The sequence below is a fragment of the Perissodus microlepis genome, chromosome 1, assembly GCF_051167445.1.
Source record: "Perissodus microlepis isolate ML-2025 ecotype Zambia chromosome 1, ASM5116744v1, whole genome shotgun sequence".
Taxonomy (NCBI): Eukaryota; Metazoa; Chordata; class Actinopteri; order Cichliformes; family Cichlidae; genus Perissodus; species Perissodus microlepis.
In genome coordinates this window covers 30109089-30124709 of record NC_140461.1, presented here as the reverse complement: position 1 = coordinate 30124709, position 15621 = coordinate 30109089, and the positions used below count along the sequence as shown (strand labels likewise).

The 15621-nt window shown below is 39.1% G+C and overlaps 1 protein-coding gene across 1 annotated transcript; it reads left to right on the top strand.

Moving 5' to 3' along the window:
- The first annotated feature begins 5509 nt into the window (after nt 1-5509).
- Nucleotides 5510-15587, top strand: taldo1 (transaldolase 1). The gene is made up of 8 exons (XM_084945162.1): nt 5510-5712; nt 9196-9319; nt 9894-10001; nt 12122-12253; nt 12933-13108; nt 13903-14100; nt 14802-14947; nt 15065-15587. Exons 1-8 carry the CDS (start codon nt 5613-5615, stop codon nt 15095-15097), a joined length of 1017 nt encoding a protein of 338 aa, XP_084801288.1. The 5' UTR covers nt 5510-5612; the 3' UTR covers nt 15098-15587.
- Nucleotides 15588-15621: the final 34 nt, after the last annotated feature.

The window sequence follows — 15621 nt, the reverse complement described above, 5'->3', positions numbered from 1 at the left end:
CTCTCCCTCTTTACATGGACGCACATGTGACAGCCGCCGAACAGCGAAATGGCGACATCTAGTGTTCACTAGCGCTACAGCACTGAAAAATCAATAATCATCTTTTGTGGAGCGGAGCGCCCCCTGACAATTTCCACAGGTAATTTATGGGCTAATTTGGTCTGACACAGTGGGTGATTTCAAAGAAGCATCCGATGAATACAAATAACTACATAAAGTAAAGACATTTTTTTGTCCACGCACAAACATATTGATGGTTTCCAAGCTAATACTTGATTTAAAAAAAACAACAACTAACACTGATATTTCCATCACATACCTGCAAAACACTGATTTTCAGAGCTCACAGTGTTTTGATAAATATATATTTGTCAAGCAAATCAAAAGAAATTTAAAGAGTCTGTGCCTTGCAATACATTTTCAGCATAACTATGTCTGCTAACTATTTAACCGTTTCTCAAGCTTGGCAGTAATTTCCCATTAAAATTCATCCATACTTAAATGAAAATGTCAGATGTCACATTTCAAAACATCTAGCAGTTATGCTGACATTTCACTAGTGACGCCAGTAATAAGGACACAGAAGGGAGGTTTTTGGCTCAACATCACTGACTTCCAAGGTGGAGAAGAGCTGGGGTGTAAAGAGGCCGAAGCTCTGGTGAAATAAAGAACAGTAATTAATGAAGCTGTTTTTACACTACTAGTGTCCCTGATGCTAGAAGAGAGGTCATAAGGACACATCACCAGGAAACCTTGAATAAATTTTGCTCTATTCCCATGTGAACTTTGACCTCCTGATGGCAAAAGTCAGAAGATCTCCAACATCAGTAGGAGTCAACCTGTACAGACCATCTGCACCACAGGCTCCAAGTGCTCAGCACTATCAGCAGACCGAAGGCTACTCCACCTGTGGGGTTCAAATATTTGATGTACTTTTTCTTTTCTAAAGTGCTGACAAATTGAATGATGGCAGCACAAGCTGAATGACATGGTTGAGAGATTGTGATTAAGTGTGCTGAAAGCTTAAAAAATGCTCAAACAAAACTAGCAAACATGCTGTCTGCTCTTGTGGAAAAAGTGTTGTATATTTCAAAGTTAAGTATGTAAGATGCCCTCAAATACTGATGGGATCCATTTTTGATGAGTATCACGAGTAGATTTTGCTACACTTTAAGAAACTGGACACATCTTCTCAGTAGATCTCACACACAGTGTAGATGAAAAATTTGCATGCAAGTTCTATAAAGATTGATCCTTTATTCCTTCAGCCCTGCAGTCATTGGAAAAAGAAAGCTTTCACAGAACTCTATGCAGCCTTATGAAACTAAGTACACACCATGATTCAGTAGCTTGCAAAACCACCTTTAGTGGCAATAGCTTCAAGTAACCATTTTTTCTATGACTTCATCAGTCTCTCTCATTGCTGTGAAGAAAATTTGGCCCACTCTTCTTTGCAGTGTAGGGAGTTCTAGACTTTGACTGGGCCATTGCAAATTTTTTATTTTTTAGACATTCTGCTATACTTTGGTATACAGATAAATTCAGGGTTGACTCAATAATTGCAAAGTGCTCATATCCTCTAAGAAGCCCAAACCATCACCCCTCCACCGTTGTGCTATTTTGTGGTATTTTGTGTTTTTGCTGACATGCTGTGTTTGTTTTGCGCCAGATGTGCCACTGTGCATTATGGCCAAACATCTCCACTTTCATCTCGTCTGTCCAAAGCACATTTTTCCAGAAGAGTTGGGGTTTGGCTCAGATGCATCTTTGCAAACAGAAGGTGTGCTGCCATGTTCTTCTTAGAGAGAATAAGCTTTGTCCTGGTAGCCTTTCCAAACAAACCATACATGTTTGGCTTTCCTCCAATCATATTGTCATGAAAGTTAATGTTTAACATGCTAACTGAGGCCTTTAAAAATCTATATAAAGTCCAGTGAATACATTTTTTCTTTTTTATTTTCAGCATGAATGTATGTCCAGCAAGGACTTTACCAGAGGTAAAACACAAAAGTTACATCCTAAATGAAAAAATGTAAACTTTATTTGCCCTTGGGGTAGCCATTGTTCAATAAATATGCTCAATGTATTTTATTTGTGGTTTGTGGTTTAATATCACATGTCAACTGTGAGGTACCCCAGAATATAAATCTTCCAGTCAAGCAGCCCTACAGGCCATTAAATATAAGCGACAATATTATTGCGCTGCTAGAACCTGGGGATTGACGTGCTACTTTTGAATACAGATAGATTTGCTGAAAGGCAGGAAGGGTAATCACACCAAATGTAATGGTTTCTAAAATGAAATTGTTCCCATATTACTGCAAATCAGACTGAGATACAGGTGGCTGTTACTGGAGGGCTCAAAGATTTGTCAGCAACAGGTGGCCCAGCGGAGTTACAGAAGTAATCAAGCAATCAAAATCACATAAGGCCATGGCATATTGTTAAAGTGCAGAGCAGACTCTCTTCTCATAGTGTAATTAAATATTCAGAAGGTTAGACTTTTCATCTAATATTCCATAATTCACAGTTTAAATGATACTGCACAGTGGGTAAAAAGTTCAAGTCTGTAAGTGAATTTTTTCAATACACTTTATTGCACCAAAGTACTATAAAGCCGCAAATAAATGAATAACGATTTAGAATATGGAAACCCGTAGAAAGGGTTATGCTAGCTATTTATAAGTCCCCCATAACTGTGCATCATCTTATATGCCCCTTATAATGCAAAATAGAGAGGATTAACATAAAGTGTTGTCCTAAAGAAACTATCTGGATGGACAGATGGATGCATCCAGATACAAAGTGAATAGCAAGTCTCAACAATACTTCCACCAGTCATTTGACAGGTATGAATCTGTAGACATACGTACGCGGAATGAAACTTAAAGCGACCGTTTTTATTGCTGGAAAGACTTTTCATAAGAAACAAAGTTGATAAAAAGCAAACAAACCAAAACCTCGAAAATGAAAACTAGAAGCTAACAACTAAGAAACACAAGGAAAACAAACCAGAACAGGAACTTTGAACTAGAATTAAGCCAGGAACACGAAGGGAGAAAACACAGTACAGAGAGAAACAACTACAACTAACAGTAGTGACGGCCCGCTTGAAGCTGACGCTCCGGTACGTGTGTCAAAAAAATCAACACACTGCTTCAGAAGCACTGTGTCGAAGCTTGATTCGTTTGGCCAGAGTCACGTGATCAGTGACGTCCGAAGCTTCATTTAGAGCCTAACTGCTTCGGTGTCTGATTCAATGGTTTATAAGGAAGTGAATCATTTGCGGGATTTGTGGTGTTTTGATGGTGACAGATAGCGAACCACTTGAAGAGACTTGAAGCCAGCCAGGAATAGAGGAGGTTCTGTTGTGTGGGAGTATTTTGAGTTGATTTTGGTCAATCGGGTGGGTTTTCCAGCTTTGTGTTCTGGCCGTTTGCTTTTGTTTTGTGCGTGTTTATTTTATCTTATAATGGGAAAAAAACTTAAAATGTCAAAAAAATCTGCTTTCATAATATAAATATCATTAAATAACTTTCACTTGACTCTTTACATGTAATGTTATAAAAATATATATTTTATTGTTTAATTAATCTGAAAATGTTAGTCTGCCAAATGTGCAGCAATTTAATCTATTTATTCTCTTTAGCTGATAGTTTGTGGGGCCCAGATAGACTGTATAACTGCATCTCTACCAGTTTCTCTGCACTCCAGCCTCCTCTGCCATGTGAAGGGAATTTCCTTAAGGCAGGAGAAATGATCTCCACGAAAAGGAACAGGTTCGGCCATCGCACACTAGAACAAATTCTCTTCTTAAATAAAAATGAAAAAGGGTTACTTTAAATGCATCATGTTTTTAATTTGCAAGTTCATAAGCATTTTCCCTTTCCATTTCACAATCAATTCTACCCCCAGGTCAAAAATATGTCTAGGAAAATTTCCCTAATATAATATTATTTATAAACATACCCGTCTAGCACTTGCACAAGTGCATGGAGGCAGGACCTCACAGCAGAAGCATACTCCATAATGTGTTGTACATTATTATATGTATATTATATGTAATGTGGTATTTTTCAATTATTGTATTTACCAACATCAAGAAGTCACAGGCAAAGAAAGACCACACCATGGTGCATGTTTGAACAAGGAGAGTTTACTGGTCAAGATTATTTATTAAACAAATAAACCACATTTTTTTAACCCCCCAAAAATACACGTTCAAAGCAACACAACGGAGGCCCAATATCAGACAGAATTCCACTCTGTAGAGTGAGCAGTCATAATGAAGCGGTTGGTTTTATTTTGTGGATTCAAGCTGCTCTTCATATTTTTGGCCACCAGATGTCACCAGAGAGGACTGTGTTGAAAAGCTTCGAGTAGTGAACCGTTTTTCAATACAAGCTTCAGTGCTTCATTTGGCCATCACTAACTAACAGAGAGAAACACAGGGTTTAAATACACAAGCAGGACAACGAGAGGATGGGGAACAGGCGGTAACACAGCTGGGACAAATCAGACCTAAAGAGACAAGGGGAAGCACAACCAGACACACTGCATACAGGACAGGGCCTATCAAAATAAAACAGGAAACACACGACAGGCGCTGACGAGACACTGAACAGAGGGAACACGGAGCACAGGGACAGGAGGAACAAACTACGACATGAGACACGACTGACTGGTGCAGAAAGAAAATAAACATGAAGACAGAACTAAACCTATACTAACTAAACCTACATGAGGGCCAAAGGAACAAAACCCAAGAACTAGAAATCACAAAGCAAAGAAGAACTAGAGAAATACAGAACTATAAACCAAAAGACTAGTAATGATAAACCATGATGAACTCAAATATTAATAATAACACAGAACACAATACACTGGGTCACCGACCCAGGACCGTGACAATATTATTTTAATCATTGGTATGGGAGCAAAAACACCCAAAAAGAAATACAACACAAGGGATAGAATTTCTTCAACAATGATGGAGAAGGTAGTCATAGATTTTAAATAAACAAAGGTACTGATATTGCTACACAAAAATACAACATCACAAGATGATGTTGTGCATTAAATTGTAATTAAGTAAGTTTAAGGAGATTAAATAAATGGCTATCAAAAGTACACACTGGTCTGAAAACAGGTTCCTATATTTGGGAGGTTTTTTGTTGTTGTTGTTGTTTTTTTTACTTTACCACAGGTCGAGCCAGTGCAACAGATTGCGAAAGATATAAGAAGTATCTGAGCTCTCCAGTCTCCACCACTGAATGAGAAGTATTTTTTTATATTTGGTGTTGTTGTTCAGCACTTTGGTCAGCCTTGTTGTTTTTAAAAGTACTTTATAAATAAAGCACTGGTATAGTATAGTAAGTGAGGAATAATATAATGAATTGCCCGACTGGTTTCCATTTTTAAAATAAACTGTAGACAGACGTTATAAGTGAACTTTTTTTCTGCGCACTTCCTCTAACAGGTCTCTGCGCGCACCGGATGACGCCTTCCTCTTTTACGCCGCGCGCTCCCGTCCTCTTACGCTGGGCGCTGTGACATTCCTCCCGGTCTCACGTGTTTTGTGTGTATAAAAAGGGTCCCAGTCTCACCTCATTATGTCTAGCGGGTCACCAGACAAACGGCGAAAGATGGAGTCGGCGCTGAACCAGCTGAAGAAGCACACTGTGGTGGTGGCAGACACGGGAGACTTCAACGGTAAAACCCGTTTTATCCCATGCTAACGTTAGCTGGTTAGCATGCTAACTAAGTGACAAGGAAGGATCCAGCGTTGAAGTGAATGACCGCGGTGGTGTCGATGTCATGAAGTGGGTGTGAGCGTCGAAGTAACTGTGTTTAGTTAGCCAGCTAACGTTAGCTATATAACTGTTTCATGTCAGTTGGAAATTAGTTTTCCGGTTAACTACTGAAGTAGATGATCCTATTACTGGTTACTAACGTTACTTAACAGTATCTACGTACTATTAGCTGCACTAGCAAACAATGCAAACTGAATAATAACACACCTCTCTTTTATTCTAATAAAAATGCTGTTATCTTTATGTAATAGAATATGTGTGCGGTGTGAACGCAAAATTGATTAGGCAAACCAAAGTTGCAGACTACTGTGTGCACACTGCCTGTGTAAGTGGTTGTAAAATCAGATTATCCTTCCTCGTTTGTCCAGTTCTTGTAACAGAGGTAAAGCTCGTGTTTCTCAATAGGTCAGAATGAGGAACAGGGCTGGAAAAAATATTAGATTTACACTGTGATGCAAAACCAGATGGTTCGTCGTGCACAGCCTGCACAGTCAGGATGACACGACAGAACTGGACTCATGTTGCCAGGCATGACTCTAGAAAGCTGATACTCCCAGATCCGTATACTTTTTATTTCTTTAGCCTTTTGCTGAACTATAAACTTGGTTTATTGCCTGTAATTTAAATAAATATGTTTGTGAATGCCTCCATGATAAGAATGGGCATAACAAAAGTGCTGTGCAAGACAGTCCAGTCCATTTATGTTAAAATTAGAGTTTTACCAAGAATTGGTCTGTGGAGAGAACAGTAAGAAGGCTTTGGCTTTAAGTATATATTAATCTGATAATCACCAGTTATTCATAGTTGTCTGTACTTTTAGATTTAATTGTACTTGGAGAAGTATGTATTTTTCCTAGTACAGTTTGCAGATGCTTTACAGCAGGAGTGTCACGTTTCACTGGTCTGTTGAGGCGACAGTTGTGATTTGATGCTATGTAAGTGAAATTGAATCGAAATGGTCTGACCCACTTTAAGATCAAAGTGGGCTGTATGTGGCCCATGCTAGGAAATGGGTTTGACATCCCTGCTTTACAGGAAGAATAATGTAACCCAGCAGTTTGTACTAGCAGGAGTAAAAAAGTTGAAGAGCAAGAATTTTCCAGAAAGAAGCAGATACTTTTTGTGATCAGCTGTCTCTGTCAGTCAATGCTGATATACACATGTTAATCTTAACTGCTGTGAATACCTCTGTCACTACCACCATCAATAAAAAAACAAAGATGTTTTGCAGAGGGTTGCGATAAGAGAAGTGGTCAGTTGAGATTTGCCCAACAGCTCATCTGTCTTTTATGAAATGCATTTCTCGTCTTTCACCTGTTGCAAGTTTAGACATGCGTGTTGCAAGACCAGGTCAAGCAGAAACATGTTTGTTTTCACATGAAGACATGGTGAAACACAGTTAACCAACACAGTTTTGCTTAATTTAATGAAGTGAGGGGATAAAAAGTTCTCAGCAGTGGACTAAAAGTTAGTGGAGGTTGCTCTTATGAAATTTGGCTACTTGTTAACTAATTAGCCAGCAAGAATATTGACGTTTTAAAGGAAAACGTGCATTATTGTTAGGGTTTCTTATTGAACAAAGACTCAAAAGTTTACATAAGAAATATGTGATTTGTCTACCAGGATCAATACAGACTTTGAGTTGACATTGAGATCAAGGCAGTAATGTTTATGTGTTTGCAGGTAGGTTATGGATATATGTTTAGTATACAAACTTGTCTTTATGCACACAACATTTTAACTGACCAGACAAATTAAACGCATTCACTGATTTAAAACAATGTTTTTATTTTCTTATGCTGTGGGTAATTAGATGTGATCTCATGTGCTCTTAAATGTCCCTCACCTACCAAGTCATACAAGTGCCATCATCAGTTTATTTGTAGGAACTCTGAAGTATAGTCTGTGTAAATGTAATTACACTGGCATATATACACAGTCTTGTTTATGATCAAATTTATGTCAAAACCTGAAACTTTACTGTATTTTACCTGCCTAAACACTTTTGGCAGTGGAAGTTTTTTGGATTCCTTTTTTTTTTTTTTTTATGTCAAACCTTAAGTATTGGGTATGTTGTCATAATCAGCAGTACTTGAGCAGTTGATGACGAGTGTCCAGTTCAGACCTGCTGACCTGTAGAAGGAGGGGGTTGAGAGATAACGTGCAACAGGACAGACACAGCCTTTGTTCTGTGGATGAAGAGTTGGCAGCTCTGACCCTGTGGTGTGTGAAAAGGCCCCACCACTCATGCATTTCAAATAAAATTTCTGTCCTGTGAACTGCAACAGGTTGTTTTCTTTAAGGTCTGTAGACTGGGGCATACATTTATTATATACCTTGTGACTTATTATTATGCATCAAAGACATTAGGTTCTTTTAATTTATTGTAACTTTTTTGGAATTGTAGTAATTTGATGTTTTGCCACTAAAGATTTCATTAGTTGAATATTAATTATTAGATTAGGTTTGCACAACAGCCCTGCAGTATATTGGCAACCTGTCCAGGGTGTACTCTGCCCTACGCTTGGCCTGGTACAATTAAATAAAGTCTTATTCAATGTAGAATATAAAAATAACAAAAATCAGTTTTCTCTTTTCTTTTTCTTTTTGGAGACTGTACATGTTTGCACAGTAGATGGCACCATTTTCTACCTGCAGGTAGCAGTATGTTGATTCAGCATGAGTGAGTTATTTTTCTTGTTCTGTCAGTTCTTTTAGTCCTCTTTAACACTGATATGAATTTTAGTTGAAAATAAGGAAGATCTAAACTATAGTTGTTTAGTGGGATAACCAGTCTTAACTGTGCTTCCGACACACGAATACACGTGTCCTTGTTGCAATACACTGTGTCTTTGTTGGCAGGTCCTAGCTGTTACTCCTGATGGCCTAGCTTGGGAGTTAAAATATAAATTTGTATGGCAGGTTTGGGTATGGCAACAGAAAACTATTGTTTTTAATATAGATCTGATGTGTGGAAAGGCTGGTGTTTATATAAGGTGTGTGTGTGCCCTCCATCCTCAGGCTGTATATTTGGGTCACCTTCTGACCTCAAACCACGTCTCTTTCATGTGTTAGATGAATGTGTTAACCACTGTACCACAAAGGCATTGCTTTTAGTCACTTAGCAGCAGTCTTTAAAGGGCTACCAATTAGCATAGCATGTTTCAGAAGGGGCTGCGTCTGAAACACCATCCCCCCCCTGTGGTCAATGCTGTGTTTGTTTTGTTTTGTTATGTTTCATCTGTAATTTATTATTGCAGATTAAACATATTTAATATATTTAAACACATGATTGGTACCTCTCTGTACTCCTGCTTTAATCTAGCCTGGCTAACGGGGTGTTTGTGACTGAACTGTTTTGATCTGTGTTCCAATACGGCAGCCATTGACGAATACAAGCCTCAAGATGCAACCACCAACCCATCTCTTATCCTGGCTGCTGCTAAGATGCCAGCCTACCAGCAGCTGGTGGATCAGGCCATCAAGTATGGCATGGCCAAGGGCGGGTAAGTACAGTGCACAAATGGGTCAAACACACTGTGGCTAAACTGTCCTCTAGTTAAATAGCTGTTGGACTACACTGGGGGATATTTTGTGCCTCTTAGATGTCTGCACATTACACAGCTCGTCTGTGGAAGCTCTCGGGACATTCCTTAATTTACAGCAGTGAATCCAATAAAACGTGCATCTTTTCTGCTTAAACCTGATATCTGATGGATTTTTTTTCTTTAATATGTTGTCGATTCATGTGGCGTGGAGTTTAATTAGACATTACACACTTTAGTATTTAAAAACACCTTTCGTGCCTGTTAGAAAATATGATGGGTGATAGGAAGCACGTTTGTCTTGATTTCCCAAAGCTACATGGTAAACTGAAACACTGTGTGAACAGAACATGTTAAAAACATAGTAAACACCTAGATCAGTAGTCTATGATTTTACTAATGTGGACTTCTCAGCCATTGTGTAATGTGTTCTAAAATTCAACATTTTGAAGAAATGTTGATTGGTTTTCTGACTTGTTGTCATTGTAACTGAAACGTGGAGATGGTCAGCCTTTTTGTCTCTGTCTCCATTAAGAACCGAAGAGGAGCAGGTAGCAAACACCATGGACAAGCTGTTTGTGAGTTTTGGGCTTGAGATCCTCAAGAAGGTCCCAGGCAGAGTCTCAACTGAAGTGGATGCCAGGTATATGCAAACCTATAACAAAGTGCTATTAATGACACAAGATGTGAAATGTTTACTGGCTTGAGCTTTTCAAAGAGAAACTTTAAGCAATAAGGCAAATTTCAGAGGAGTTTCAGATAAGATGCCATTCTTGCACAAAAAACCTTTTATTAGAGTGCTGCACATAAGTGTTTCCTAATATACAGGGAGTGCAGAATTATTAGGCAAATGAGTATTTTGTCCACATCATCCTCTTCATGCATGTTGTCTTACTCCAAGCTGTATAGGCTCGAAAGCCTACTACCAATTAAGCATATTAGGTGATGTGCATCTCTGTAATGAGAAGGGGTGTGGTCTAATGACATCAACACCCTATATCAGGTGTGCATAATTATTAGGCAAATTCCTTTCCTTTGGCAAAATGGGTCAAAAGAAGGACTTGACAGGCTCAGAAAAGTCAAAAATAGTGAGATATCTTGCAGAGGGATGCAGCAGTCTCAAAATTGCAAAGCTTCTGAAGCGTGATCATCGAACAATCAAGCGTTTCATTCAAAATAGTCAACAGGGTCGCAAGAAGCGTGTGGAAAAACCAAGGCGCAAAATAACTGCCCATGAACTGAGAAAAGTCAAGCGTGCAGCTGCCAAGATGCCACTTGCCACCAGTTTGGCCATATTTCAGAGCTGCAACATCACTGGAGTGCCCAAAAGCACAAGGTGTGCAATACTCAGAGACATGGCCAAGGTAAGAAAGGCTGAAAGACGACCACCACTGAACAAGACACACAAGCTGAAACGTCAAGACTGGGCCAAGAAATATCTCAAGACTGGTTTTTCTAAGGTTTTATGGACTGATGAAATGAGAGTGAGTCTTGATGGGCCAGATGGATGGGCCCGTGGCTGGATTGGTAAAGGGCAGAGAGCTCCAGTCCGACTCAGACGCCAGCAAGGTGGAGGTGGAGTACTGGTTTGGGCTGGTATCATCAAAGATGAGCTTGTGGGGCCTTTTCGGGTTGAGGATGGAGTCAAGCTCAACTCCCAGTCCTACTGCCAGTTTCTGGAAGACACCTTCTTCAAGCAGTGGTACAGGAAGACGTCTGCATCCTTCAAGAAAAACATGATTTCCATGCAGGACAATGCTCCATCACACGCGTCCAAGTACTCCACAGCGTGGCTGGCAAGAAAGGGTATAAAAGAAGAAAAACTAATGACATGGCCTCCTTGTTCACCTGATCTGAACCCCATTGAGAACCTGTGGTCCATCATCAAATGTGAGATTTACAAGGAGGGAAAACAGTACACCTCTCTGAACAGTGTCTGGGAGGCTGTGGTTGCTGCTGCACGCAATGTTGATGGTGAACAGATCAAAACACTGACAGAATCCATGGATGGCAGGCTTTTGAGTGTCCTTGCAAAGAAAGGTGGCTATATTGGTCGCTGATTTGTTTTTGAATGTCAGAAATGTATATTTGTGAATGTGGAGATGTTATATTGGTTTCACTGGTAAAAATAAATAATTGACATGGGTATATATTTGTTTTTTGTTAAGTTGCCTAATAATTATGCACAGTAATAGTCACCTGCACACACAGATATCCCCCTAAAATAGCTAAAACTAAAAACTACTTCCAAAAACATTCAGCTTTGATATTAATGAGTTTTTTGGGTTCATTGAGAACATGGTTGTTGTTCAATAATAACATTATTCCTCAAAAATACAACTTGCCTAATAATTCTGCACTCCCTGTATTAGTGTCATTCAGAGCATTAGGGAATATTTAAGAGCCTGAAATTTGAGATTTTAACCACTTTCTTGTTTTTTGTTTTTTTTTAACCAGCTAAGTTGTGTTATTGATAATAAACAACTGGTAGAAGCTAATTAACTTTCTCTGAGAAATACAAATTGATTTAGCAAACTCTTATCATTTATGTGTTCTCTGTAAAACCAATGGGGGGGAAAAAAGTACCTGAATAGTGAACTGATTGAGCTACAGAATATGGCATTTATAGCAGTCTCTTAAAAGCTGTTTACCATTTAACTTGTTGTCACAGGAAACACAGTCACAAAACAAATAAAGCAAAGAATACTTGCTCTTAGATTTTAAAATGCCAAACAGCTGTGTTGGTTCTCATTTATGTCACAGGCTGTCTTTTGACAAAGATGAAATGGTTGCAAAAGCCCTGAAGCTCATTGCACTTTATGAAGAGGCAGGCATTAGCAAGGAACGCGTACTCATCAAGCTGTCATCAACATGGGAAGGAATCCAAGCTGGGAAGTGAGTATGAAGTGTGCTATGCTCTCGGATGCTGCACTTGCGTATGTGTGAGTGTATTTCATTTTGAAAGCATAAAGTCTTCTAGAGAAGGAGCAGCTTTCTTTTCCAGTCCTGTTACTGATAAAGAGACCCCAACATATATGAGCCCTTTAACTGACCTCAGATTAAGCACTGCTTTCCAATATTTGTTAAATGAATTATAGCAAACATGTAATGGAACATCAAAACACGTTCGCATAAAATCACAGCCGGTGTATTTCACTGGTCAGTCACGTCTGTGTTTACTTCTCCCAACAAACAGGGGCACATGCAGCATGAGTGCAATAACAGCTACTCAACAAGTGTGAAACCCAGCAAACAAACCACTATTTGCTGTTAAATCAGCACATTTTGTTGTAAACCAGTGTAAACAAGAACATGATGTAGCTTTTATTCTGGCAAAATGGCTGCTCATATCTGGTGCGACAGTACCAACAGGCTAGAAAACAAAGTGAAAGAAAGAAACCCCTCAGAAGTCAGTGGGCTAAAGAACAACATGTTAGTGTTTTCATGATGATCTTGAGCTTGGCCCTTTGAGAAGATGTTTGAAATGGGAGCTGGTATAACATTGTGTGTAACTTATTTCTGTTATTAATGTGTTCTAAATAAATTTTTTTGTTTGTTTTGCTTGTTTGTTCAGGGAGCTTGAGGAGAAGCATGGTGTTCACTGCAACATGACGCTGCTGTTCTCTTTCGCTCAGGCCGTAGCCTGTGCCGAAGCAAAGGTAACACTTATATCACCCTTCGTTGGACGCATCCTTGACTGGTATAAGGAGAATACAGATCGCAAAAGCTACGAGCCACATGAAGATCCAGGTAAAAACACTGCAGTTATGAGACGATATTGTCAGTCACCAGTTTATTTCATACACATGGCTAAAACGGACTTGCAGTAAATCTTGTGTTTTACTTTATCCATTGACTGTATCATTCTGTGGTTGCTTGTGTTAGAAACACAACAGCATCACGAAGCTATTCAGTGAAAAGACATGTTTAATCACAACTCTGCTCGTCAGATGAGCTGAGAACGGTTTGATTTGTGGGTGGGTGTGCATCATACCCCTTTTTTCTGCATAATTGTATTCTCACAGTTTAAAAACAGAGCTAATAGAGATAATTTGTTTAAAAAGAGGTGTAATTAAAATAAATGAAACTTCGTTGAAGCTTCTGCAAGTGGATTACAAATTACTGAAGAAAATGGTCAGAGACACAGTAGCTCACTTATAATGCATGTGCTCAGTGTTGCTTTAGCTTTGTGGCAGTGCCAGATGATATGCAGTTAGGGAAAAGCATTTATACATGCTTTAGTAAGTGGATGAGACATCGATTAAATTATAACTTCTACAGTGACACTGTGTGACAGCTTACCTGTGTGAGGTAAAGAATGTGATTTGATGTTTGGATCGATCACCTCTGGGATAATTAACTAATGTAATGTAATGTTGCAGGTGTATTGCGTGGCAGTATTGTGTAATATAATAATGAGTCAGCCATGTAACTGAAAACTGGATTGATTGACACCATTACCTTAAAAATCAAACTGCTACAACAGTTGTATCTTGATCAATTGGTGACCTCTTCTTCTTTGGTTGTGTATTTCTTCTTCTCAGGTGTGGTGAGTGTGACCAAGATTTACAACTACTACAAGAAGTTTGGCTATAGCACTGTTGTGATGGGGGCCTCCTTTAGAAACACAGGGGAAGTGAAAGCCCTCGCAGGCTGTGACCTGCTCACAATCTCCCCCGGTCTGCTGGCAGAGCTCAGCCAGGATCACAGTGCTGTCACGGAGATGCTCAGTGTGCAGAAAGGTACTGCTCTCTGACTTTAAAAAGATGCAGAATATTGCTCTCTGAAGTATTTTTGCCAGTTTTGTGTTAATTATGTTAGGGTGGATTAAAAAATGAGAATTTGGTCTACCGTAGATTATTGTGGTTTGAAGCTTTTAACTGGATTTTACCAAAAACATATTTTCATTTAGTTTTAAAATCATTTCTGGCTAGAGTACATTCTATGCTACTGATGAGAACAATGTGGTTCTCACGCCTGTTTAATTTACATGCACAGATGTTTTTGTTGTTACAAGACGTTTCCTTGTCAACAGAAAGGGCATTTGCTCTGTGAGCCACACTCATTAGTGACATTCCACTAAACTCTAGTACCACAGTCACCTTATCTAAAAACTAAACAGACCTAAAAATGCACTTTGGGGTTTTTTTGGACCAGTCACAAGTCTGCCAACACATCCCATCTTTTCTGGAGAGTTTCACCTAACCATTTAAAACAGATTAAAAGATCAGAAGCGCAAGCTTTGTTTTAAAAATATTTTCTATTGCTCTGTACAAGTAGGACTTGTTTAATTATCTTCTGGTTTATGTTTCCCCAAAACCTAGGGACACTTTCCCTAATGCAGAGAAGAGTATTCTAGATGCATCAGGACAGCTTTTGATTGAAATCTGTAAGCAGCCTTTCTCTGCTGCCACATTGAACCTGATGTTTTTGATTTTTGCAGCCAAGGCCTGTGATCTGGAGAAGGTCCACCTGGATGAGAAGACTTTCCGCTGGGAGCACAACGAGGACCGCATGGGTGTGGAGAAACTGTCTGACGGCATCCGCAAGTTTGCTGCTGACGCCGTGAAGCTGGAGACCATGATCAAAGTAAGATTGTTTGATTAAACAAATAAATATTACACATGCATTATGCTGTCTGCCTAAGCTATCTCCAAGTTATCCTTTTTCTTGATACTATTTTTTTTTTTTTTTTCCTCTCTGAAGGAGAAAATTCTGAGTGTGAAGAACGGGCAGTAATTGAAACACATGTGGTGTGTCATGCCCTGTGACAAGAGGTATGAGGAATTGGGGACCAAGGCAGTTAAGAAGGTTAACTCCTTCTTAAAAGATCCAAAGCAACGGTGGGCCTTCCCCTCCTCATCTGATCAAACTCCAGGGATCCTTCTCCCAAATGAAAACCTTTCCTCTCGTGGGCTGGTACTGACCAACAAGCTTGTTTATAAAATTGTCTGATTATTAACAGAAATTTTTACCTGAAAGGAAAAAATAAACAGCTTCATTGAAAAGATGTTATGAGGCTTAACCAAGTCTCTGTGAATGATGTCATGTGACTACTAGAAGGGAACATGGATGCTTTTGTTTGTTTGGGTTTTTTTGGCAAGACAGGACCACAGTTTTGGTACTAACTTTATTTTTTTTTTTGCCCTTGACCATGTAACAATTACATTTCTACCAATCATTCCTCCTAATGTTTTATCTTTCAATAAAAAAAGCATCTCAGTCTTCAGAGTTGTGTTATTTTGTGTGTTTGTTTTGTTTTG

Bases quoted from the DNA above. Each gene is read 5' to 3' on its own strand.
- taldo1 (XM_084945162.1), top strand. From the start codon at position 5,613: ATGTCTAGCGGGTCACCAGACAAACGGCGAAAGATGGAGTCGGCGCTG. The intron at 12,254-12,932 runs GTGAGTATGAAG...TTGTTTGTTCAG, and splicing joins GAAGGAATCCAAGCTGGGAA to GGAGCTTGAGGAGAAGCATG. The intron at 14,948-15,064 runs GTAAGATTGTTT...TCCTCTCTGAAG, and splicing joins AGCTGGAGACCATGATCAAA to GAGAAAATTCTGAGTGTGAA.